The sequence below is a fragment of the Rhinatrema bivittatum genome, chromosome 5 (genome assembly GCF_901001135.1).
Source record: "Rhinatrema bivittatum chromosome 5, aRhiBiv1.1, whole genome shotgun sequence".
Classification (NCBI taxonomy): Eukaryota; Metazoa; Chordata; class Amphibia; order Gymnophiona; family Rhinatrematidae; genus Rhinatrema; species Rhinatrema bivittatum.
Genome location: NC_042619.1, coordinates 352,369,857 through 352,394,125, shown reverse-complemented (window position 1 = coordinate 352,394,125; position 24,269 = coordinate 352,369,857). Strand labels below are relative to the sequence as shown.

The following is a 24,269-nucleotide window of genomic DNA, read 5'->3' as shown; positions in this document are numbered from 1 at the left end:
TTTTATCAGGTTGGGCCTGTTTTGGGTTAGGAAGGTTAGGAATGGTCTCCCACGTCTGGTAGATGGTACTGCTGTGCTGTGCACATTTAGGTAGCTACTTGAAGGTGCTTGGATGCAATTTTGGCCTGGCTTGGTGGGTCATTTATTTCATATTTGGAACGGTGGTTGGGTTATTGGTTGAAAAGTGGAAAATGGCATAAGACTGAACAATATTTGAGATACGACACTTGCTAACCTTTCTTTTTACTCCTGTCTGGAAGGCCCTATTGGAAGGGCTGTTTTCACATAGGCTTTTTCTTTGGAAGCCTCTGTGGGCTTCTTGTTCAGAGAGACATATGGATTTTCCTTGGGGGTTGTCTGCTAAAATTCAGTATCTGGAAATGTCGGGTCTATGGCTAATGGCGTTACAGGCATTTCTTTTAATGTGTGCAGATTGACTTCACACTTAAGCACAAGACACTTTAATACTTGAAGAAACGGGGTTCTCAAATCACTATGTTGTAGGAAAAGCATCGAATTCAGAATTTCTCATACTTAAGAGTGGACTGGTCAAATATATTTTGCTTCACACAACTCTCACATTAGGGGAGTCTGCATTTTAATTCATATGGCTTTACCTCGGAGGGTGACCAAACCCTATTCTGACCCAGAGATTATATTAGTTATTCTTCATGGCAAAGTATTTTCTACTTCTTTAACTTTCGTTAATGTTTATTGTTCAAATGCTGGACAGCAAGTCTTCTATATAATGGTTTGGCGTGAATTTGCTTCTGATGAGTGGTGAGTAGAATCTCAGCTTGCAACCCAATGGCTGACTTACACATTTTTTTCAAGCACATTATTTTATCCACATCGTCGCTGGAAATGCTAGTCTAACCACAGAAGCACTGAGACCTAACGCAGGTCCCGATGCTCCCATGGAAGACTTAGAGGTCACGCGGCCCGACCCCCCCCCCCCCCAAAAAAAAAGTTTAAAAACATCTCCGGAAGTCTTACTAGAAAAAACCTCCCACTCACTCTGGGGCTGCCATTTCAGGCAGCTCCGTAAAAAAAGGTTTAAAAATAGAAAACATCCACTATGCAAATCCTTCCCCAATCAAGCAAAGCCCCCTGGGTCCATTAGTTGCCCCCCACCTCAACCTACCCTTTCCATATAAAGTATAGGCTGGTAGGGTCCCCCCAAAAATTACCTGGTGGCCTAATGATCTTCTTAATGGAAAAAAACCTGATTACTTGCTATTAACGGAAACTTGGTTAAAGGATACAGACTCCGTTATAGTCAATAGTCTATGTCTTAATGATTATAATGTTTTCTCAGTACCAAGGGTTGGCCGTAGAGGGGGAGGGGTACTAGCTTTAATTAAATCTGCTTTAAAACCAGTCAGGAAAAAGATTTTAACCACAGAACCATTTGAGTTTTTAATTGTAATCTCACAGCACCTGAACTTAATATTAACCTATTGCCCCCCAAAAACCTTGGAACGTGATCTATCCAAATTTTTAGAAATTCTATCCTCATTGACGTTGAATTTAAAAGAAACTATTTTAATAGGTGATTTTAATTTACAAGTTAATAATGAACCCCCTTCTGGTCAAGTTTCACTATTTTTAAATGCTATGTCGGGTTTAGGCTGGGACCAAGTAATTTCAGGTCCCACACACAATAAAGGTAACACCTTGGATTTGGTATTTTATAACCCTCTACATTTTAAAATACCGTCACCTAGCTTGAAAATCCAGACAGTGCCATGGTCTGATCATTATTTGATCTCTTTCTCAGTAGTTCCAACCAAGGAAAAACCTCAAAATGGAGAACTGAAACAAATCAAAAAAAGAAAAATCATATCCTCTGAAGTATTTCTAAGTGAATTAGTCTCTAATATACCGAATGAACTTGCTGATATTGTAGATAACTCCCTTGAGGAGTGGAATCGTGCAATTACTAAGACATTAGATTTAGTGGCTCCGTTTAAACTGAAAGTCCAAAAAAAGGCAAGTAAGTCAAATCTTCCATGGTTTAATGATAGATTACATCAGTTGAAGAGTAACCTTAGGAAAAAGGAATGCATGTGGGTAAAGCACAAAAACATAGATACAAAAATGGATTTTCTTAATACATTAAAGGAGTATAGAAAAGATGTCAACTTAGCAAAAAAATACTTCTATGCAGAGAAGATTGCAAAAGCAAATGATGATCCTGCAGTACTATTTAATATAGTAAAAGCTTTAACAACAGACCGTACTACTACAAATCCAGTAATTACAAATGAAATTTGTAGCCAAATCGCAAATTTGTTTCTTGAAAAAATTGAAACAATAACCCAAGAATTCACTAACTTGCCTTTTCCAAACAATGAACAGATAATTTTCAATGCAGAATGGTCTGAGTTTCAAGAAATCTCTCCAAATACTATACAAAAAATTGTTAATAAACAAAAAATTTCTAACTCTCCATTCAATCCATGTTCAGGTATGCTGTTTAAGGACATCATCAAAAATTATCCTGATTTCGTATGCCAAATTATCAATCAGTCACTACAGTCAGGTATATTTCCCGATACTTTGAAACAAACCTCAATATTGCCCATACTAAAGAACAACTCACAACCTTTTCTAGAGTTTTCTAACTTGCGACCTATAGCATCCCTATCATCTCTAGCGAAAACATTGGAATCAGTAGTATTATTCCAATTAAAAGATTATCTGAATGAACACAGTATACTGAACCCAAACCAACACGGGTTTCGTAAGGGCCACTCCACAGAAACCCTCCTTCTTTCGTCCTTTGATACCTTTTTAAGAGGTTTCGATTCTTACACTGACTTTCTGGTAATTATTTTAGATGTTTCAGCAGCTTTCGATACCTTGGATCATAAAATACTACTATCCACGTTACAACTTATTGGAATTCATGCCACTGTATTAAACTGGTTTACTAGCTTCCTCTCAAAACGTTCTTGTCAAGTTAATATTGGCTCTCTTTTTTCTCATCACTATCATCAGTCAACTGGAGTACCTCAGGGCTCCTCTTTGTCACCCATATTATTCAATGTCTATTTACTTCCGTTATGCCGCATCCTTTCATCTTTAAACGTACAGTACAAAATCTATGCTGACGACATCCAACTTTTTATTCCTTATAAGTCTTCGTGGCAAGAAACACTAAGCTTGGTACAGTTATATATTTCTATCATAGAAAAATGGATGGCACATAATCGGCTAAAATTGAACAAAAAGAAAACAGAGATCCTATTTATGAGTTTCATATCTAATCCTATAAACACCCCTCCTGAAAGTATTACGTTGGATAAAGAAACTGTCCAAATCACTAAAATTGCCCGGAGCTTGGGAGTTTGGATAGATACAAGTTTGTCTCTTTCCCAACACATTTCAAAGGTTGTGAAAAACTCCTTTTTTAAATTACATGTATTAAAAAGATTACGGCCTCTTTTATTCATTGAAGATTTCAGATCGATTTTACAAGCCTTGATTCTTTCCGGGCTGGATTATTGTAATGGATTATATCTGGGATTGCCAGATTCTGCCACCAGACCCCTCCAGCTCATTCAAAATTCTGCGGCTAGAATTCTAACAGCAACCCCTATGAGACAACATATTTCTCCCATATTACAGAAACTACACTGGCTTCCTCATTCACTACTAAATAGTATTGATTCCGTTTGGCTCTGCTCAGAATTACGAATGTACAAACCACCTAGGGATCTCAGGTCAGCAGGAAAAAATTTGCTGGAAGTTCCAACAATAAAAAAACCCGCCTTAAACGTCACCAGGCAAAGGGCATTCTCTGTTGCAGGACCTTTAATGTGGAATGCCTTACCTGACCCTCTGAGACAAATTCAGAACAAAAAAGAATTTAAAAAAGCTTTAAACACACACTTTTTTTAAAGAAGCTTTTGGAAATTTAGACCCCATCGAAGGTTAGACCTCTTTGGTTTCTAAATATTATCTATCCTTTTTATGTTTTAATAGGTTTGGATAATTTATTATTCTTTATCTTGTTTATAAATTAAATTAATTTTATTTAATTTTTTTTAAATTGATCATGAGTTTAATGTAATTTTTATTCCATCACGATTTTTAAATTTAAATTTTCTTTTTAAGTAATTGAGGAATTAGTTTAGTTAATTTTAATTTAATTTGGAAATGTATTGTAAACCGCTTCGGTCATTTCTTGTATTTGGTGAAACGGTATATAAATGTTTTAAATAAATAAAATAAAATAATGATCTCCACCCTGGACACCTTTAAAATCATTCGTGGCTGGTAGGAGGGCCCAGGGTGCCCGCTAGCTCTAGGCAGCACCATTTTCCAAATAGCACCGACCAGCCTTTGCCCCCTACCATGTGGAAAATGGCACCATGTGAAAAGGGCAAAGGCCAGTTGGCGCCATTTTGGATAAATGGTGCCGATGGGGCCCAGGTCTAGCTCTTACTGTCCACCATTGAGTATTTAAAAGATAAGGGGGTGTCTACGGGAGTCTGGGGTTAGGACTTTTCAGCTTGGAGAAGAGATGGCTGAGGGGGGATATGATAGAAGTGTTTAAGATCATGAGAGATCTAGAATGGGTAGATGTGAATAGGTTTTTTTACTCTTTCAGATAATAGAAAGACTAGGGGACACTCCATGAAGTTAGCATGTGGCACATTTAAGACTAATCGGAGAAAGTTCTTCCTCACTCATTGCACAATTAAACTCTGGAATTTGTTGCCAGAGGATGTGGTTAGTGCAATTAGTGTAGCTGTGTTTAAAAAAGGATTGGATAAGTTCTTGGAGGAGAAGTCCATTACCTGCTATTAATTAAGTTGACTTAGAAAATAGCCACTGCTATTACTGGCATCGGTAACATGGAATAGACTTAGTTTTTGGGTACTTGCCAGGAACTTATGGACTGGATTGGCCACTGTTGGGCACAGGATGCTGGGCTTCATGGACCCTTGGTCTGACCCAGTATGGCATGTTCTTATGTGGTGAGGGCCACTTGGTCACCAGGTAATTTTTGGAGGCTTGGGGGGTGGCCTCACCAGGCTACACTTAACATGGAATGGGGGGATGAGGGGTGGGGGTGTGAGGGGTTTGCTTGACTGGCAAGGGGTTTGGGCAAGGGGGGGGGGTGCGTCATTGCCACACAGTGGAATTTTTCTATTTTTAAACTTTTTTTATGCAGGGCCACCTTGAATGGCAGCCCCATGGTGGGCGGGGGGGGGATGTCTAATAAGAACCCCAGAGACTTTTTTTTAAATACCTTTTTTTTGGGAGGGAGGGGGGGAGGGAGTCATGCTGGGCTGCATAGCCCTTTAAAGCAATAGCAGCCCCATGCGTTGAGGGTTACCATGTTTCTGTTTTCCACAAGACAAAAGAATGCTGTGATGCTGCTGCGATATTTTGTCAGGGAGGGGCAAAATATTTCAGGCATGGACACATGGATGCGCGATTTTATAACATGTGCGCTGGGGGTAGAATTAAGCTAATTCATGTGGCGACAAGATCGGGGCTTCCTAAATTAGAGTGGACTGGGAGGGAACTTTCCTACCCTCTACCCTAACCTCCCCCTTCTCCTCTCCTCCCCACCCTCTAAAACCCTTTTTTTTTGTACCGTTTATTTTGCAAGTTATTTCAGGACCCGACCTGAAGTAACTTGCGCGCGCCGGCAGCCGGCCAGCGCGCGAGGCTCCAGGACAGCAAGGAATGGTGCTGTCCCGGACCACCCCCCCGGCCCACCCTTCCTCACCCAGAACACGCCTCCCAGCCTACCCCTTGCAGGAAGGCCGGCACCTATGTGTGTACCGGCCTTAATGTGCACGGCTGGGCCTTTTTGAAAAGAGGCTTGGCGTGCGCAAGACCCGGCCACGCGCGTAAAGGCCGGATTTTACGTGCGGGAGGAATTTAAAATCCGGCCTTTAATACTTCCAAGCATCAAGTGAGCATTCGAATGGGCCCACAAGAAGGGTCTCTGAAGGTAGAAGTATAAGTTAGACTCCACAGGCCAGGTAATTTTACTTCCAGGCCAGATGAGAAAAAATAGGTTCTTTGGCAGATCTTTCTCATTTCTTTCAATAGGTACCAGAAGCTACCAGCAACTGAAGGATGGCCGGGAAACACCGTATCACCAAACCTGTTACCAGTTCCTACTTCTGCCCAGAAAGACGCCCTGATCCACAGTGAGAAACTGTTTCTGTGTGAAAGATGTTTGCAGATCGACTCAGGACAAAGGTGGCAAAACTCAAAGAGGAGGTGGAGAGACTGGGAGAATGAGGACTACATCGAAGAAACGCTTATCAAGGCATTTAAGACGGAGGACTCAAGCGAAGTGGAAGGTAAAACTAGTCTACAAGTTGACAATTGGACTCAGATTACTATGGTTACTAGAGCCTACCATGGCTTCAATTTCCCTTGAGCTATATAGCCCTGGAAGTGGCTATATATCAGTTCTTTAGCTCAAGGGAGGAACTAGGACATGCAAATCTCAAAGCTGCGGACACAACTACTGTGCCTAGGAAGTGGAGGGTAGTGGTTGTTAGTGACTTGCTTCTAAGAGGCATGGAGGCATCCATCAGCCAGGCACATGAATCCAAACATTTAAGGAGAGATTGCCAAAAATCCTCAAGCCTACTGACCATTATCCAATGCTACTCATCCATGTTGACAGAAATGATATTGCTAGGTATCGAAGAGATCATACTAAAAGTGACTTCATGGATCTGGAAGAGAGGGGTAGGTGCACAGGTGGTATTCTCCTCAATCCTTCCAGTTAAGGATAAAGGCCCAGGCAGGGAAGTTCACATTGTGGAGATAAATGATGGCTGCACAAATGGTGTCGACATGAGTATTTTGGCATCCTGGATCATGGGAAGAGATTGTCTTCTTTAAAAAAAAAAAAAAAAAAAGTCAACCAGGTCTCCTCTTTGCAAGAGCAGTAAAACAGCATTACTTTTATTAACAAGGTAAAACAGAGTTGTAAGAAGTCAGCAATTCAACTCACACAAAAACAGGAAGCAAATAAACATACAGAGTTCAGAAGCCCTAGTCACTCAGAACACTTCAGTGCTAGCTAACAGTTCAGCACAGCAACATGAAATGTATTTCCACTTCTCTCCCACTCATGTAAATATCACTTACATTGGTAATTTTCTTTAATGAGATCAATTTCTTGCATACAAAATTGATTTACTCTTATCACAGTATATATAGATGCACTGATCCAATTCTATTTGAAGATAAACCTTGTTGTGTAGTATTTGGTCTAATGTGTCATGCACGATTTGCCTGTTTTAATCCATATATTGCTTTTTGAGCTTGCAAATAATTTTCATCTTTAATTGCTGGACGTTGCTCCATATAGACCTTGCAGTTTTCTGTGAAGATACACCGTTTTCACATCAAAATGTTGCATAATTAAATTTTTTTCATTTGCTCAAGCTAATAATAGTCCAAGAATTGTCATTTTTCATTACTGGTTAAAATGTGTTTCTTGATAGTCTAATTCCATATCACTGATCATTACCAACTTCCTAGTTGTGCTTTGTATCACTCCACAACATCATTAGAACTTATCATTAACTTAAACACTGATTTTGATTTAGTAACTATTGTTATTCTTTTTTTTTTTTTTAGGAATAATTCCCAAGTTTTCATCCTGTTGTGTCATGAAAGTTCTTTAGCAAATGCCTCTGCCAGTTTACCATGTTTGTTAGTCTTCGTCGCATCTTTAATGCATAGCGATTCTTTCACTTTATCATGCTCGTTGTTGCAAAAAGGCTTTGCCTTTGATTTAGGTACTAGTCTATCAGTTGGGGGGGAGGGTCACAACTTGCATGACCAACGATTTAGTTTCTGCTTGTCTGGATGTGAGATTTGGCCACGCCTTTCTGCCACAGATGAAGTTTATGTACGTGACCGTCATCAACTTGACTCATCACTTCTTGGTATTTAATCAATATGATAATATCCAAAGGTCTCTGTTTTGGGGAAATAAGTGACAAATCATATTTCCTCGAAGTGTCACCTCCATTTTTTTTTTTTTTTTTTTTTTTTTTAGAATTTCAGCTTCTTTTCTTGAATCAAGAAACTTTGGTTCTCTGCTTGCCAGAATCATCTTCTTCATTTGCAGTTCAAACAAGTGATATCCTTTCCTATTTTTTGCAATAGCTAATGAAAATTGAAGGTTTGCTCTTAACTACTTCCGATATCGCATGGGAATCTAGGTGCACACAGGACATTCAAAACCTTTTGAATTATCATAAGGATTGTCTCTTGTCTGTCCATACTTCCTCCGCTGATTTTTTTTTCATCAACTTGTTGTTACAACAGTTTCTTACATAAGCAGCAGCACTTACTGTTTTAGCCCAGAACATTACTGGTAGTGCATATTTTATCAGCATTATTCTTGCTGCTTCTAATAAGTGTTTGATTGGCAAGTTTTGCAATTCCATTTTGAAATGGTAAAAATAACACTGTCTTTTCATGATGAATGCCACAAACTCCCTTCCACTGTCAGGACGGACTTGCTTCAGCTTCTTGCCTGTACGGCATTCTGAGTATTATGCATAATAATCAATGAAAAATATCTGGGACTTTGTGCTTAAGAGAAAATGTATTCATCTTCCGGTTGCTATGATCTACGATGACAAATATGTATGGTTACCACAAGCAAAATCCACTAGTATGGGTCCACATCAATCCATGTGAAGTAGCTCCAATGGGTTTTTACTGGGTTCCTTGGAAATTGCCTTAAATGATTTTCCTGAATGTTTACTTTTCATGCAATCTTCACATGTATCTAGAACCGTCTTCAAGTGAATGCCTTTGATTGTCCTACCTTCACATATATATTTTTAGAGTGTCATACTTCAAATGTGCAAAGAGTTGGTGCTATAACTTTGCATTGATTGTGCACTGTCTGTAGGAGCACTCGGCGGTATAGTCTCAGCATTCATCTGATAAAAGCCACAGCCTTGAGGCAGTTAAAAGTTCTTTGCAGTTTTTGACTTCACAACCCTGTCAAAAATCACTTAATCCAGCATCTATTAATTTGGAAACGGACATGAGTTTGTCAGCTAATTCAGTACATATATCACATTTTCAGCTATCAGACTATTATAGTCGCTGTCGCTATACAGCTTGAAGAATACTCCCTATTCCTTCCTTGGATATGCTGTCTGCCATTATCACAAACCTGTCTTGTACTGCGAAATAGTTAAGAGTAATTCATGCTGTCCAGTTAAAAAGACTTGAGGCACCATAATTACCGAAAATAGCTCTTTGTCAATTGTCTTTTGATGTACATGATTTTTACACAGCATATATATTGCTTCCTTTGAAGCCTCTCATTGCTTGAAAATACAATATGTAGTGTCCCCTTGTGCATTTTGAAGACTTTTATTCCCTTGGCTGCAAAACAGCAATCCCTTGAAAAAAAAAAGTCCAAATTTCTTGCAGTAATAACATTTTATTTTCTGTCATTTTCTCTTAAACTTTCTCCAGTCTCTCTGCATACTATGTGCCGATTCAGTATCTGGAGAATGCTTTTCCTGGTGGTGCTGTTCTTGCAGAAGAGTATGACAGACTTTCTGAAGTGAGCTCAGGCATGCTGTACACATCAAAACTTCTGGCCACAGCATTAATATGCTCAAGGAAGTCCTTGAACTGCTAGTGATGTAACTTCTGCCTCAATTGGATCCCCCAAGGGTTTGTAGTTATTGAGCTAATGATTCTGCATGCTGTATATGTGTGTGTAACAGCAGATCGTCTTCTCCCACTCGACAGTATCTCTCTCATGCTTAAGATTCTATATTTTCCAAGGATGCATCCTCTATTTGTCTATTCCAAACATTGCCAGGTGTCTTTTGCCATAGTTTAGTTAATAACATAACTTGTTTGTAAAGTGCTTAATGTCTGGACAACCATATTTATGGCATCCTTATTTTTGAGACACTATTTACCTTCCTGGATCAGAGTCCCTTAGTTTTTAAAAGAATCATCTTAATCTCCAGGTTGCTTAATTGATTGGAATTCAGCATTTTAATATGATTTTTAGTATTTTCTTAGTTACTTTCAATTTCTTCACAGAAAATCTTATCTATGCAGACTGTTTAACAAGAGCTTTAGCTTTCAATTTTTCTTACCTGATCTCTTTTACTGTGTATTTTTTTCTGGATTGGGAGTTTCTCTCACTCTGTCCCAGCAGTGGGACATCTATCTATTTTGGCTCTCTCTTTCCTATTTTGCATTACCTGGGCTCATAACCCATTTCGCTATTAGGGATATATGACACAGAGTTTAGATAAGAGAATATTTCTAAAGAAAAAAAACAAGCCAGAGATGTTTTCTCTTTCCAGGAACAGTAAAACAGCACTGCTTTTATTAACAATGTAAAACAGAGCTGTAAGCAGCTAGTAACAACTCACACAGAAACAGGAAGCAAATAAACATATAGAGTAGTACGGAAGCCACAGATCAATACTAGCTAACAATACAGTCCAACACAGTAACATGAAACACCATTCCAAAAACTTTAATGAACTCAATGCAAGTACTTTGATATGACTTAGATATTGAGAGAGAACCTCTCAAACCCTCCTGTCAAGCTCCTCCTCAAACACTGTTGAAGCTAAAACAAGACTGAGCTCAAGAAGAGACGACCAAGTCCTAAGTCACTTGAGAGGATACACCAAGGGCTGCAGAGACTGTTACATCCTGGTACCCCATGCAAGTCTGTTTGAGAGGACAATGCTGCAGCTGCCATTTTACTGCTCCTAATATTGTCCAAAGGGGATCAATGATGCTGCTTCTAAGCCTTCACTCAATGCATGACATCAATGGAGTCTATCTTGCATGGTATGGGAGTGCTCCCTTCTCCTGTGCATTTTCCAAGAGCGTTACCCAATAAAGAATGAGATTCTCTTGATACTGAGACACCACCAGCAACCAATGCAGCTACTGAGTTGCTCAATATCTTCGCCTTCGATGTCAGTGCAGGGTAGGGATAGGCATGAGTGAAACTTCAATCTTAAATCAAAGGTCTTTTCAGAAGGACCCCCCCCCTTCACTGACTTCATGTCTTGGGAGACATGTTTTGGCAGGTGCTGCAGAGCCAGGAACATTGTGATCCATGCTGATACAGCGCAACAAATCTCTGTGAAGACCTGAGATGGACATACTGCAATCACACGCCACTGACTCACCTTTGTGCCACAATCAGAAGCATCATCAACACAAAAATCAAAAGGATGAAACTTTTACCAGATAAAAATATTCTGAATGAAGCAACTGAGAGGGCCTCACCGAAGGATAATCTTTGGGGCCCCCAGAGGCTTGCATAAAAGGAAATAAAAACTTATAAAAGTGCTGCAAACCTAACTACTGAAGCTAAAGGGAGAAATGACAAGACAAGGGGAAGGAATTTAGAGTTTAGATCAAAATGTATGAACAAACATCATGCTCTGAACACTAACATCTCCATGTACCTGGGTAAAAAAAAAACCCAAAACAAAAGTAACCTTGTGCAGTGGTAAGAGGGCGGGACTTGATGTGCGCATGTCAGAAAACGCATTTTAAGATTTTCCTCAGCTTTCCAGAAGCTTCTCTGATCTGTCTGATGATATCACCCCCACTTATGTGGATTCTTATCCTTCTTGTCCTTGAAGAAAAGTATTTCCATTTCTTACCGTGTTGCAAGTTTGTGGCAAACGACACCAGTGTCCGTTATAACTTCACTCAGTCTCAGCTCTAGATGTACCTTGCCCTGTAATACATGACAAAATCATCATGTGAAAATTACAACATGCACAATCAGCCATCGCTATTACATAGCAAAAAGGTATATATATCATTCCACAGTAAAGATAATAACCAAAAAAAAAAGGCAGCACCAACAACCCCTTGGGTATAGAGAGCATATCAGCCATCATGGAACAGCAATGGCTACTACTGCAGGCTAAGTGGCTCAAATTACCCTTTTCAAGCTCTAGTACAAGGGTGACCAATTTGGGTCCCAGAGAGCCACAAAAGAACCTGGTTTTCAGGATATCTACAATGAATATGCATCAGACAGATTTGCATGCACCGCCTCCATTGGCCACCCCCACTCTAGCAATTGAGGTGGTCTACATAATCTAAAGACAGCTAAACTGAATTTTTGTCGAAATCAAAGCTGCACATTTAACACATCTTTTTTCTCTCTTCTCTGAAAAACAGGTAGTTAAGTCCAGGTTGAAGCTCAGTGAGCACAAAGGCTTAAAACAGGGGGAAACCCCCATGCAAATATTAACAAAGGCTCATAACGCCATAGTCAAAGTAAGAGATGGCTCCGATTGAACTGATAGCAGTGCAAAGGAGGAAGAGGAAACTGGCTGGCCAAAACAAATAAGTAGCTATGTGGAGGAGTAGCCTAGTGGTTAGAACAGCGGGCTTGGAAACTTGGGCAAGTCACTTCACCATCCATTACCTCAGGAACAAATGTGGTCTGTAAGTCCTTTGGAGATAGGGAAATGCCTACAGATTCTAAATGTAAGCCACTTTGAAGTGCACGAAAGGAGGAATATAAATCAAATAAATAAAAGATCATAAAGAGACAAATACTGAAACTCATTAAGTATAGAGAAACAAAGATAGCAAGTCTGCTCACCATAAACGGGGCTCTCCGTAGACAGCAGGATGAATTAGCCTTAACAAGTGCATGATGTCAAACGGACCCTTCTCTCCTAGCTCAGAACTTTAGCTAGGAAGACAACTCTACAGGGAGATAGGTGGGTATTAAGCATGGTTAATTCATCCTGATGTATATGAACCCCATTTAGGGTAAACAAACTTGCTTTCTCTGTCGATAAGCAGGGCTGAAGTAGCCATGACATGTGGGGAGTCCCAAGCAGAGGGTTGCAGTGCAGCACTTACTGAAAAAGCAAGCCAGATCCCTATGTAGAGAGAGGACTACTGGGTGAACAGGCTGCACAAAACTGCTTGCCCATAGATACCATCACTTCTTGATAGATTGTTCAGACATTAATAGAACATGAAAGTGTGAACTGACAACCAAGTTAAAACTTTGCAGACTTCTTCAATGGACGTGAATCTTGAGTTAGTCTCTTGTAGCTCTTACTTGATAAACCTCGACAGAGTCCGTGATCTGGAGGCCAGCCAGAGTGTGGCAATGTGCAACACAGTCTGCTAGCCAGTTGGACATGTGCTTGGCAAATGCTATTCCAAGTCTATTAGAAAAAAGTTGGGAAACCTGACAAAGTGGTTCTCTTCAGATAATATGCCAGTGCCCTTTTGAAGTCCTATGAATGGAGGGCTTTCACCCCCTTTATGTGCTTGAGGTTTGGAAAGAACATGAACAAAACAAATGCAGAAACTTGGGGTGAATGTAGAGCATCATTCTGTTGTGGGGAAAAAAAACCCCCAAAAACCTACAGGTATGGTGAGTAATGATCCAATGTCTGAAGTTCACTGATTCTTCTATATGATGTAATGGCAATTAGGAACACTACTGTATCCCCCTCTGGGGATATGGAAATGCTTACAGTACCTGAATACAATCCGCTTTAAAGTGACAAAAAATGGAATATGAATCAAATTAAATAAATGAATAAATACTTTCCAGGTAAGTAACTTTAAGGATGCTATCAGCTCATAAGGCAGTTTCATTAGTTGTACAATATGACATTGAGATCCCATGTTACCAGTAATTTGGCATCCAGAGATCTCATATGCCACAAATCTTTCATGAAGTGCAGCACTAAAGGATGTATAGAGATTGGTTTGCTATCCACTTGAACATGGCAAGCTGCAATGACACTGAGATGCACTTCGATTGATGACATAATGAGACCTGCAAAGGAGAGAGAGAGAGAGTACCACCGCAACTCGACATGCAGACAAATGGATTCATGGAGCTTGCTTGACATCAAGATGAAAATCTTCCATTTACATTTATAAGCTCTTCTAATTGAAGGCTTCCTGGCTGAAATCCCAAAATCTAACTTCTTTAGACAGAAATAGTGATGAGATTAGCGAGTGCTCAACATCTATGTTGTCAAGTTGAGACATTAAAAGTTCAAAAGACAGACGAACCCCTTCTTGAGGGATTCTAAAGAGAATCATGACAAGGTGACTGAAAACATGACAAGGTAAGAGAACATTTGTCTGGTCCACAATGGAACAATGAGGATGAGGCATGTCTGGTCCTTGAGTGCATTCTGCATTGTTCTGCATTGTTCTCACCACCAAATGCGGATGTCATTTCCGCGGGACATTTAAATCATAGGGGTTTCACCACCAGAAAAGAAAGCCAACAAAAACGCCGAGATACGCCATGCTGTAGAATATGTGAGTAGAAAGCTGTGTGTAGCTATTTTGTTAATATGGAATGCAAACTGTAATCATGGGTTTTTCTTACAACGCAGATCACGCCCTTGAAGAAGGACTCGATGCTAGTCCGAAACATTGTGCAATGTCAGGCATTAAACAGCAATATAGTGAATTTTCATATTGCTGACAATTTGAGGACATCAAGCTCAAAGTTGATGGTAGTTAAGAAGAAGCCATAACATTTAATAGTCCAACCCCCCGAAACTAATAGTCTTCCCGATTAGTTATTCCCACGCGATATAGAAAGTAAAATGTGTCGCACATTTTACTTTCAGAAATTTGCGCCTACCCAAAGGTAGGCGTTAATTTCTCTCAGCACCCTCCGACTTAATATCATGGCGATATTAAGTCGGAGGTCCCAAAAGTTTAAAATAATCAAAAATAAAAAAATAAAAACAAATTTAAAAATCGACCCGCAGGTTGAAAACCAGACACTCAATTTTGCTGGCATCCGGTTTCCGAACCCATGGCTGTCAGCGGGTTTGAGAACTGACGCTGGCAAAATCGAGCGTCAGCTGTCAAATCCAGTGACGGCCGCCGTTCCTGTCCAAAAAGAGGTGCTAGGGATGCGCTAGTGTCCCTAGCGCCTCTTTTTACCGTGGGCCCTAATTTGAATAAATGTTTTTTCTGAATTGAGCACACAGGAGAGTGGCCTGTGCGCACGCTGGGAGAGCAGGCACTCGCCAGTTCTCCCGTGATTTTTACTGTATCGGCCTGTTAGAATGTAAGCCCTCTGGGGATAGGGAAATACCTACAGTACCTGAATGTAATCCACTTTGAAGCGCTGAAAAAAACTACAAAAAGCGGAATGTAAATCTAAATAAATAATCATTAGAGCCTGTTCTGATCCATAGCTGTCTATTCATGGTACAAAGTCTTCCAGAGATCTAGCTAACTGTCTATAATTATCTTTCCATAGACAGACGTAGCAGCATTTTGTGCTGCATTGTAGAACAGATTTAGGCTTCTTCAGGTGATGCAGCTAAACCCTGGTGGTAGGAGTGTCAATAATGTTCCATGAAGGAGACCACAGCTTTCTATAAAAGCAGTACCATACATTTTGACCAATTTCTGCAATCCCTCAGGACCTAGGAGTATCTAAAATCATCCTTAAAGGTGAAGGAAATGAAACATCAAGCCCCATCTATAAAATTCTACCAAACAGGACACTGCAGCATTTTCTATCCATTAGAGATGGGCTGAATTTTTGCTTTCCAAGAATCACAATTTAATAAGATATGGCATAATCAAAGAATTATGATGATTATTTTTTCTAAACTATTTCAGAAACAGACAAGGCTACAAAACAAAGTAGAAAAAAATATAAGCAGACAGAAATGCAAAGCCAGCTTTGACAATCACTATGATTGTGGTGAACCCTTATAGCAATTTGCATATCAGGACCAGAACCAGCCTACACAGAATCATAACACTCACTTTTTCCTTCAAGAGAGTGCGTCAGTTTCTCAACACGGGTGATCTAAAATAATTGACGCGTCCAATCCTCTAGAGAAGGTGTCCCCTTCCATAACTGAGCAATGGTGAACAATGCCGTTAAAGCATCTGATTTGCTAAGAGTCATAGTTTGCTCCCTAGTCGAGATCCATCTTCCAGGAACCCAACAGTGCCAACTCGAGGAAGCGGGGATACGAGTCAACATCATGAGAGATTTCCTAAAAAAAAATCTCCTAAAACCTGCACTATGGGACACATCCATCACATATACAGGTGGGAATCCTGCTGTCTGAACCCCCTCCAACACCTAAGCATCATATCTAGGGTTTTCATGCAAAACCAAGGTAGGGTTATAAAGTCCGATGCAACTGCCTAACCGCAAGATTAACATTATTTCTGCTTATGGAAATACTGAACGCCTTCATCCACAGCAATTCCCAGTCCTCCTTGTCCAGATGAGGAAGTAGTTCAGCATTCCATTTATGAATCAAATTATGCTTACTTTTCTCATCCCTCAAGAACTTCAGAAGACCTCTGTACACCAGACAAATGTGTTTAATCTTAGATTTAGGATCCTTTCAATTGAGGAATTATTTGTTGTGTTCTGTTTCTTGAATCAGTCCATGCCCTCAAAATATGTTTCAATCCAAAATCCTCCTTCCAAACATCCTCTGCTTCCACTCCTCAAAAAGCCCGTATTGGGAAATTAGCTAGAATTTTTCTGATAGCTTTTTAGTGATACCCTGCAGCTGGTCAGGCTTCTATAGATGACAGCTGGGACTTCCGTAGCTTAAGCTTAATCAAACAGACAAGGTGGGCCAATGGATCCTTAGCTGTTATTATAATCTACTAGGTTGCTACAAGTGAAAAACAAAACAAAAAATTACAATCCTAGAGACAGAATGAATCTGTAAACACCCAACCTGGACACTTGGAGTGAAATCTTTGTAATCCTCAAATCAACTCATTTACTATCTTTGCCTGTTTTTTTAATCTGTACCATCTGGAATAAGTCAATTAAACATAAAATTAAGATTTTGCCTGCCTAGCTTATACAGAGAATACCATGCATGATTTATGTATATTTTATTTGATAGTACATTCATAATAGGCTTATGTTGAGATTGGTAATTAAATAAAAATATACATGCCACAGATTTTATGGGAAAAATTTGAGGCCAATTCACAATCTTTTGCTGTTGCAGAAAAAATAACTAAAAACAATGGGAGGCTTGAGAGAGGCCTAAAGATATGTCTCATGGAGATCCCATGTTGTAAAGTTACATTACTCATTTCCTGACGTTTTTATGGAAAAATGCCTGGCAAAGCTCACAAAACAATGAATTTTGTCTTTAAAGAGGGATGGAGTTGGAATTTCTTATGTGTGCACAGTACTATTTTGGGCCTTTTTTGAAAGAATATCTTTAGAGGTCCTTTGGAGCAAAGAATTTCCTCTGACTCAGAAAGCAGAGCAGAATTGAGCTGAACTGCAGCTCTGTAAGCAAACTTTGCTTTTTCTCTCTGGCAGCTAGCAATCTGTAACGGGAGTGTCACCATAGGAGCACACTGGCTCCCCAAGAATTTGAAACATTAATGAGATCCACATTATTTAGAAGGCATTTATATCCCAAAACCCTTCAAAGTTCGTGACAGGAAACAAGCATGTCATACAAAATACATTATATACATATTATTTTAGCTTCTCCAATATGACATCACCCTAAACAGACACGATCCGTGCAAAGTGGTGTAGCCAATCAGCACTGCCTGACAGCTGAAGAAGAGGAGACCCTGCTGTAGGACTGCCATGGAGCTCATTCCGTGTTGAGTCAAGCTTTGCAGCAAGAAGGCCCAGAAGAGGGAGAGGCCCAATAGAACGTTTGTGTGTACGTAAGAGAGAGCATGTTTATGTGAGAGCCTGCATGTGTGAGTGTACACGGGATGGAATGGGAGCCTGCGAGAGTGCGAGTCAGAGCCGTGTGTGTGTGTGTGTGTGTGTGTGTGTGTGTGTGTGTGTAGTGGAAGCCTGTGTATAAGAAAGCTTGTAAGAGCGTATATGAGCATGGGAGCCTGTGGGTGTGTGAGACAGCACGCAAAAGAGGGAGCCTGTGGGACAGAAAGAATGTGTGTGAGCGAATGCATGTGAGAGAGCCTGCGTGAATGAGGGAGGAAGGAAAGAAGAAACAGAAAGAGTAAGAAGACCCTGAGAAAGGAATTAGGTAAAGACAGAAGGGGAAAAAAAAAAAAGAGCCTGGGACCAACAAATTAGAAAAATAAGATCAGACAACAAACGTTTAAAAAAAAAAAAAAATTTTTTTTTTTGACTTTTCAGTAACTGGCATAAGCCATCTTTGGGAATGCACATTTCTTAGATATTTATATTTTGCTTTTTCTTCAGTATTCATTACTCAGAATTCAGTTCACTGTTTCTCAGGCTTTCCATTTCAGTTTTCCCTGCATATTTCCATTTCTAAACTGTAGTCTCTTATTCTGTATTAGGTAAGCGCCTGTTTGCATTGCGTATGTACTACATGATATTGTTGTGTAGTCATAAACTGCAAAACATATAAAGTAAATTAATATAGATTAATCAGGAATTTTTAATGTTGGTAAGTTCTTGAAAAAATAAAATTAAAATATTTTCAAGTGGCACTCATGATGCATGATCGTTGCGGACTACTTAGAAATCCATTGTTTTCTTTACGTCTTACAGTGAAGTGCAGGGTGAAGCGCAGCCCGTAATTCTCGAAAGGGTCACACGAACCTCCATATTGGTAATGGCAAAATGGGTGAAATTCCAGCTGAAAGGGACCCTGAATGACTGCAAGTCACACATCCTGGTTCCAACGCCAAACTCTCCCTCAATTAAAACAAAGCACCGTCTGTGAAATATTTACAAAATATATTTTATATTTCGTTTACAATCGGTGTGATTTTCTTTTTTTCAGTAATTTACAATGGGCCATTGTATGATATTTTGATGCATTTTAATTTTGTCTCGTGTAATCTACTGTATTGATTTTGATTATAATCCACTGATATTAACTGAAAGAGATAATTATAAAATATGTAAACGTAACAATTTCTTCAGACCTAAGGTGTTTTTTTCCCTTTGATGGGCAATCGCATTTAAACCTGGATCTAACAGGGGATACAGTGTCTTGCAAGAAAAAGGACTCCGGAACCTCTCTGTCACCTGAAATCCTCCCGTGGGAATATTTACAAGACAGAGAAGGGATTCTTTAGACCTTCCAACATTGCCAGCATGTGCCTCGTTGTTTTCCTTCCCAAAAAAAAAAGGATGGATCACTGCGCTCATGGGTGGATTTACCAGGAGATAAATGCAATTAAGCTGCTGCTAAACTAACCGAGTGCCTTCGCACAGTTGAGAAAGTCACCAAATTAGACTTGCAAAGGACCTATAATCTGGTGTGAATTAAAAACGGTGAGGAGTATAAATTTGGCATGGACAACCAATTATCTGGTCATGCCCTTCGAACCCTGCAAAACACCAGCTGTATTCCAAAAATTCATTAACAATATCTGCCATAGTATGCTGGTCTACGTGGACATCTTGATATTTTCAGAAAAATCAAAAGAGCACACACAGCATTATATGTACAGTGATGGATCAATTAAGAGCTCACAAGCTTTATGTGCAATTAGAGAAATGTGATTTTTAATAATTGAGTTTCTCGGTTATAACACCCCTCCCTCCCCCATGATAGTTTGTACATGGACCCAAGAAGATCACGGTAGTTATAAAATGACCAATTTCCCAAAACTTTCTAAGCAGTACAAGGTTTCCTGGGCTTCACTAATTCCTACTGGAGATTTATTAGGGTTTCCTTCAATATGATCCCATTACAAACCTTATAAAGGGACTGTCATTTAGCTGGATAGAAGTGGCCTAAAAAAAAACCCAAACAAACCATGTATTTGAACATTTCGATCCCACTAGTCCTAAAAATACTTGCTCCTAGCAGCTAAGAACTAAAACAAATATACAATAATTACTAGAGATGTGCATTGTTTTTTGTGTTCGTGTCGTTCTTCGTTTTTCGGCCGCCATGGAAAATGTCGTTTTTTTTCGGTTCGGGTCTTTTTTTTCGCGAAAAATCGATTTTTAGTTAGTGCGCGCTAACTCCCCATTAGTGCGCGCTAACAAAAACCGTTAAATTTTGTTACTTTTTGTTACTTTTTGTTAGCGCGCGCTAACGGGGAGTTAGCGCGCACTGACTCCCGTTAGTGCGCACTAATCGGAAAAACACATTTTTGCTAAAAAATGGGAAAATCCTGATTTTTTTCGGGCTCCCTGAAACATGCCGAATTGGACAATTTCGTTGCAATTTTCCAATTCGGCAAAAACGAATGCACATCTCTAATAATTACACCGATTCTGGCACAAACATTCCTAGTGGATTCGACATGGCTATTCATAATGGAGGCAGAAACATCCAAAAGAGTGGTGGGAGGGTTGTGCTGTCCCAGTAAGAAGAGCCAAAAAACTGTCTTCACCCATGTGTCTTCTATTCCCAGGAGGTAACTCAGGCAAAGAATTATCATATCTGGCTATTAAAACCACCTTTGAAGAATAGCACTACCTGTTGGATGGGCTATGTCACATGCAGGTGTCCACAATAAAAATCCAGCGTTCTGAACTGCATTGTTATTTAACTACTGTAATCTACTGGACTGTTTATCGATATTTATGAGTACCATACTGTAATTAACATGTTGTACTATTTCAACAGTTCTACCTATAATACAGTTTGAATTTCTTGGCTGAAAAGATGCATCATTCATAAATGATGACGACGAACTCCCAGATAGATATATTGGATAATCTGTTTAGAATTCATACTTGTCTATAGATTAGGGCCACAAAAAAAATTAAAGCTAATGCCTTATGAAAAGATGAGAAAGAAGGGAAGAAGAAGAACCAATTATAATCTTGATCCCAAAGAGCTCTGCAATTTATGTCATCAAAATAGGATTAAGGGAACAAATTCAAGTCTAGTATTGACTCATTTGTAAAATTATCCAAGACCAAAAGATAAAGACCTAGCCTGGTAGAAGGATTTCTAATATCACCGAAAAGAGACTTCTATATGTACAAGATGGGGTCCTTCATTTGGTGGTTCTACAGCTGGGTCACAAGTCCTCCTGGCAGAACACTTCAAGACACGTAGAACTCAAGAATTCATCGCTTTTTATTTTTGGTGGCCAGGGAGATTGGGCAAAAGATTATATAGTTATCATGTGACGTGTGTGCCAGAACCAAAGTGCCGCAAGAGAAGTCACAAGATTTATTAATGCCACAACTTACCACACAAAGAGTGTTTTTCAATGGACTTTAGTTGAATTAACCCCAGTACAAGAACATTTGACCATTCTAGTGGTGATCGATTCATTAACAGTCAGATTACACGGTTACCCATTACAGATTGTGTTAAATAGAAGATCAAATTTTACATCAGGCTTTTGGCAGGAGCTGCTAAAACACCTAGGGATCCACTAGCAGGTAAACTAGACCTTAGATGTAGTACCTCTGTTGCTTTTGCAGCATCCAGAAAAAGGACTGGATTACCTTACTGCTGACAGCAGAATTTGCTTCTAACTCAGATATTTATTTATTTTAATTTTTATATTCTGCTTTTCGGCACTTCAAAGCAGATTACATTCAGGTAACTTTAGTTATTTCTCTGCCCCGTGCAGCAACCCAGATGACTCCATTCCGCGACTACTATGAACGCCGCCATCCGTGTTGGCATAAAATCGAGACAAACCAGTCCAAGATCTCTGCAGCAAGAGATTGGATCAAACCCCGTGGGAGACTGAGACTTGAATGCAACAAGAATTCAAAAGAACCAAGAAGAAACAACTGTTTATGCCAGTGGCTCCTCAGTTTAATGTTGGGGACAAGGTTTGGAATGCAGTACAGATTATATAAAAAAAGACCAGCAGCCAAGCTTGCTCAAACATTAATAAGACCTTTCCAGACGGTAAAGCAAATGAACCCAGTCTTATTTATAGTATGACTCTCACCAAACCTGAATACACTCAGACTTTCCATGTAGCTTTACGAAAACCATATCTGAAGAATCCGTTCCCAGGCTGTTCTATCACCTCTCCCCTTCTGCAACTGTGAAAGACCCACAAATAATTTCTGTTTAAACAGATCTTGGACTCATGTAACAACACTAGGTAAGTTACAGCACCTAATAAGAATGGGGAGCTTACGGTCTGGAAGAATGCACATAGGAACTGACCCAGAATATACATGCAGGCAACTTAGTAAAACTATTCCCTCAGTTGGAACCCCAGAAACCAGGCTCTCAGAGAAGTACTGTCAGGATCCATGGGTCTTGAACTGATGGCCTCGCAAACATCAGGCTAAGACTATCAGGGACAGCCTTGGGAGTGGTGGAAACAGGAAGAAAGCCACAGTCAATTCACCCTTTGGCCCAGGAAGTTGCTGGGATCACCTGGTGGGCTCTCATTGGTTCAAAGAAGGGATCGCCCTTAATGTACCATCATATTTAAACCTGGAGCTAGCAGGGGATACAGCATCCTGCGCAATAGGATCCTGGAACTTCTCACCTGAAGCCCAGGATCTTATGTCGAGGCCTTACTTGAACTGGACCCTCGCCTAGAGACTTGCACAGGCCAAGATCAACCGTAAAGTGCCAGCAGCCTTGCTAGTCGCCTGTAGAAACTTTCCCATCACTCCCCTGGCTCCAAGCAGGCATGGCCGATACCGTCAGGGTCCGGTGCAACAGGAATGTTGACGGACTTAAGCAAGAAGTAATACACTGTGGCAAATAGTCGTAGTAGCTAAATAGCTTTCTAAGGGAATTTAACAACATTGACCAACAAATGGTAAAATCAGGAAAGAAAAATTTGCAAAATATGTTCTACTGGTACACTGAGTTTTCCTGTTTCCTGTTTTCCCACAAAAAAAAAAAAGGTGGGGAGGGAGAAAAGAGGGAAGGGAAGGAATGACAACCTAGCATCGGACTGTGGGCATTGTTCGTATTTTTGTTTCTCTTGGGCAAGACTGCAGCACAGTTCAGGACAGAGAATACAGCAACCAGCTGCGCTTGTACACAGACCACATCCTGTGCTTGTAAAAAAAAAAAAAAAGTACAAAGCAAAGCAAAATAACTCATATCGGGGCTATGACTGAACATGACAACAAGCAGTTTCCTAACAAGCCACTTTCACATTCACATATCATGTTTCAATTATGCTTCTAACAAACAAATTTAAAAAAAAAACCAAAACACTTTTAACTCCGACCTTCTCAGCAAACATACCCATGTGTGTTTGTCATGAATGCAGAAGCTGGCCACAATACAGGATCTAACTCCGCAGAGAGAGAGCATGCTTACAAGAGGCTCCCATGCAGGATCTCAGTCCGTGTACCTGTTTACACACAAAAGGACTGCACACCATACACTACTGGCCTTAAAAATCACAAGCTCATGATTTTATTTCTTTTCCTGCAAATCAACTGCAGCTTGGTGCGCGCCCATCGCTTTTCTCCTCGGCGATCATTTTGTGCACGCACCAGAAGGGAGACAGCGTGCACTAACTGCAAAGCACGGACACGAACTTCCCTCCGATGCAGGCGCCGAGTTGACGCCGGGGTTACACAGCGGCCATCTTGAATATCGCAACCTATGGGACGACAGCAGTCGGGCATCACCTCCTGACCATGAAGACCTCAGCATGACATACGGCAAAGGGAGGAAGGGCGGGGGAAACAGAGGAGCATGGTGAACCCAGAAGTTTTCCTAAAATCTGCTTTGGGGGGGGGAAGGGTGATGAGGGGGCAATAGAAGCAATGTTATTTGACCCCATAAATTTCTTTAGAAGATTAAACATTTTTGAAACATTCTTCTACTTTGCTACGATCCTCAGTAAAATCAGGGATGCTGCTGTTCTGATCTTCAGTGGAATCCGAGCCCTCTCTTTCCCACTTCATACCAGCATCACACCAATACATGCAAAGAATGGATACAGCATCAATAAATGGAATACAGATTACGGAAATGTGGTTTTAAGAAACGGGATTTGTGTTATAATTTTAAAAAATGAATAGCTTTCACTGCAAGTGTGTGTGTGTGTGTGTGTGTGACAACATATATTAGGGCAATTGAACTCAAATAAGAATGAGAGAGAATTTCATAGGATCTTATTCCAAAAAGGGCTTTAAAAATCTTTATTTAACAAAAGGTCCATAGAGTCAGGTAGGTAACTTCACTCTTCACCTCCCCTGAACTACAAAAAACAAAACAAAGCACACGCCCATTCTACAGTTGCACCAGAAATTCATTTCTTGCAAAGAAGTAGTGAGAAACCACCTACGACCAAGTATTTTGTGGTAAATACTTTATCTTCCTTCAATGGCTGAAGGCAATCAG

General features: G+C 40.0%; 1 protein-coding gene across 1 annotated transcript in view; it reads right to left on the bottom strand.

The window, feature by feature from the left end:
* RASA3 (RAS p21 protein activator 3) overlaps positions 1-24,269 on the bottom strand; it is a 353,769-nt gene that overhangs the window by 116,753 nt on the left and 212,747 nt on the right. The window contains exon 5 of the mRNA XM_029604621.1: positions 11,685-11,761. Coding sequence (XP_029460481.1) covers positions 11,685-11,761 — 77 coding nt within the window. The remainder of the gene's footprint in view (positions 1-11,684; positions 11,762-24,269) is intronic.